The sequence below is a fragment of the Lipotes vexillifer genome, unplaced genomic scaffold, assembly GCF_000442215.2.
Source record: "Lipotes vexillifer unplaced genomic scaffold, Lipotes_vexillifer_v1.1 scaffold921, whole genome shotgun sequence".
NCBI lineage: Eukaryota > Metazoa > Chordata > Mammalia > Artiodactyla > Lipotidae > Lipotes > Lipotes vexillifer.
Window position 1 is genome coordinate 1813706 of NW_006787800.1, and position 2054 is coordinate 1815759.

At 57.2% G+C, this 2054-nt stretch overlaps 1 protein-coding gene across 1 annotated transcript in view; it reads right to left on the reverse strand.

The window, feature by feature from the left end:
- The window catches only part of DAXX (death domain associated protein), a 6366-nt gene extending 5419 nt beyond the window's left edge, over positions 1-947 (reverse strand). Inside the window, exon 1 of the mRNA XM_007460834.1 lies at positions 895-947. Within this exon, the coding sequence (XP_007460896.1) occupies positions 895-947 (53 nt within the window). The remainder of the gene's footprint in view (positions 1-894) is intronic.
- Positions 948-2054: the final 1107 nt, after the last annotated feature.

Consider the following 2054-nt stretch of genomic DNA (forward strand, 5'->3'; position numbering starts at 1 on the left):
GAAGGGGATGGGGCCTCAGACAGAGCCCCTCCAGCATAACCCCATCCCTTCATCTCACACATTTTCCAGTCTTCTTGGGTTTCAAAACACCCAGCCATGCCCAACAGTGTCCTCACTGCCTATCTTCAGCAACCATTAGTACCATATGTTTTTTGGGCCCTTTACTATGGGAGCCCCAAACCATCTGAAAACCTTAAGTCCCACCCCCAGCTCCACCCCTCACGTCGATATCCGGTCTTTCAGTTGCATTTCCCCACTATTTCTCATAGTTGGCAAGTTGATTCTTCCTCTCAACCCCTGGACGACCTCTCACATTGCACTCCAGATTTCCTTGACATCCCCTCGAACAGATACCACACCTCCGCTGGCACCACCTCAGGTGTTTTCCCCTTTCGCTCTCACACACATCAAATCCACACCCTCACTGCATCCTGAAGGTTCACCCCAACTCCGAGACTCTCTGAGGCGAAGAAGGTTCCCTCCCAACAATCCATTTCCCTTTCTCCTACTTAAATTATCTCCATATTCCACCCTCTGATGGCTCTCCTCAAACCGGGGCGTTAGGTTGGAGATATTTCACCTCAAGTCCCCCTCCCTCTCACCCCACCCTAATTTTCCCCATTCTCTTTCTGGGACCTGTAACCGATAGTGAGCCCCACACTGGGCTCTCCTGCTTCCACTCAGATTCCAGCCCTGAGTCCGGTCCTTCCCCTAGATGAGCTTCCCGCCAAGTACCCCTCCCCCAGTTCAGCCCCCGGCCGCCCCACTCCCCTTCAGGAATAGGAAGGAAGGTACCACAGCTTGCCCCTCAGACTCAGCACCCGGGAACCCCCCAGTACCTCTCCCTCGACATTCCCGCCCCCGCCTTCGCTCCCCGCACCGTCCGGCCCCCACCTCAGAAACAGTCTCTCGAGAAGACCCCCGCCGCTGATCTCAGAACCTCGCATGGTTCCCTCCGTCTTCCTTCCCCCTCCCACCGCAGGCCCTACTCCGGACCGGAAGCCGCGGAGCTTCCGGCTACAGCCACCTAGGTGCGGCCATATTGTCGTACGGAATCCAGTCCCCCCCGCCCCCCGTGGCCGGAAGTGACGGTGGATCCGCCCCGCGAGGGCTTCCAATGCCGCCCACATGGTCTGCGGCTCCCTTCCCCCTGAGCTGCAGGGGGCGGAATTGTCCCATCCGGGCGTCCCAAATGCCTGGAGGACGCCATTTTGTCGTACGGCGCTGGCTACGCCTGGATTGGGGCGCGCCGCCAGTGGAGCTCTTTTCACCCGGTGCTTCTGCCACTCCGCCAATCAGAAACTTCCCGCATCCTGACCCAACTGCCGGCGAGTCTCGTGCCGGGAGGACTGAGCCACCTTTCCAAGTAGGGTAGGGGGGAACGGAACAGGGCAGCTAAGGAATTGGCCCTCCAAGGCTGCACAAGGGTGCACGGAAGGGCGGGAATCTCTTAAGAGGGAAATAAAACCTTTTCCGTCCACTGGGCTATTGACAAGCCTTCTGGCGCTGCTTTCCTACCTGCCAGGTACCAGTTTCCACGGCTTAATCGACTGCGCCTGTCATTCCTTTCTATGGGCTGCGCGCTCCCTTGTCGCTGTCCAGAAGCTATTTCTACATCCAGTTGCCTACATCTCCCAATCGTGAAGTCATAACACATGCATACAAATGAGCACAACACGCTGTACAAATGTGTTATTATTACTGCTATTGTTGTTGGTTTGCTTTTCAAGCTCCACCACAGAACTAATGACCAACCAAGTAGGTGGGACCTGGGTGGTTCTCCTTCCTTTTCTGGAGGGGATTCCCGAGGCGCAGGCGCTGATGACCAGGAGGCCGTGCTTTGTCCAGGGGCCCCAGGGCCTGAGGACGGACGATGTGGGGACGGGGTTCTGAGAAGAATCTGTGCCAATTGCCGCTGTGAGGGCTGTGAGACGAAATGAGGCTCGTAAAATATCTCGAGTCTCTCTCGTCCTCTTCCTCTGAGAGAGCTGATGAAAGAAGGAAGAGAGAAGAAACCGACTTTGACGCCCGCCTCGCCCGCCCCCCGCCCCCCC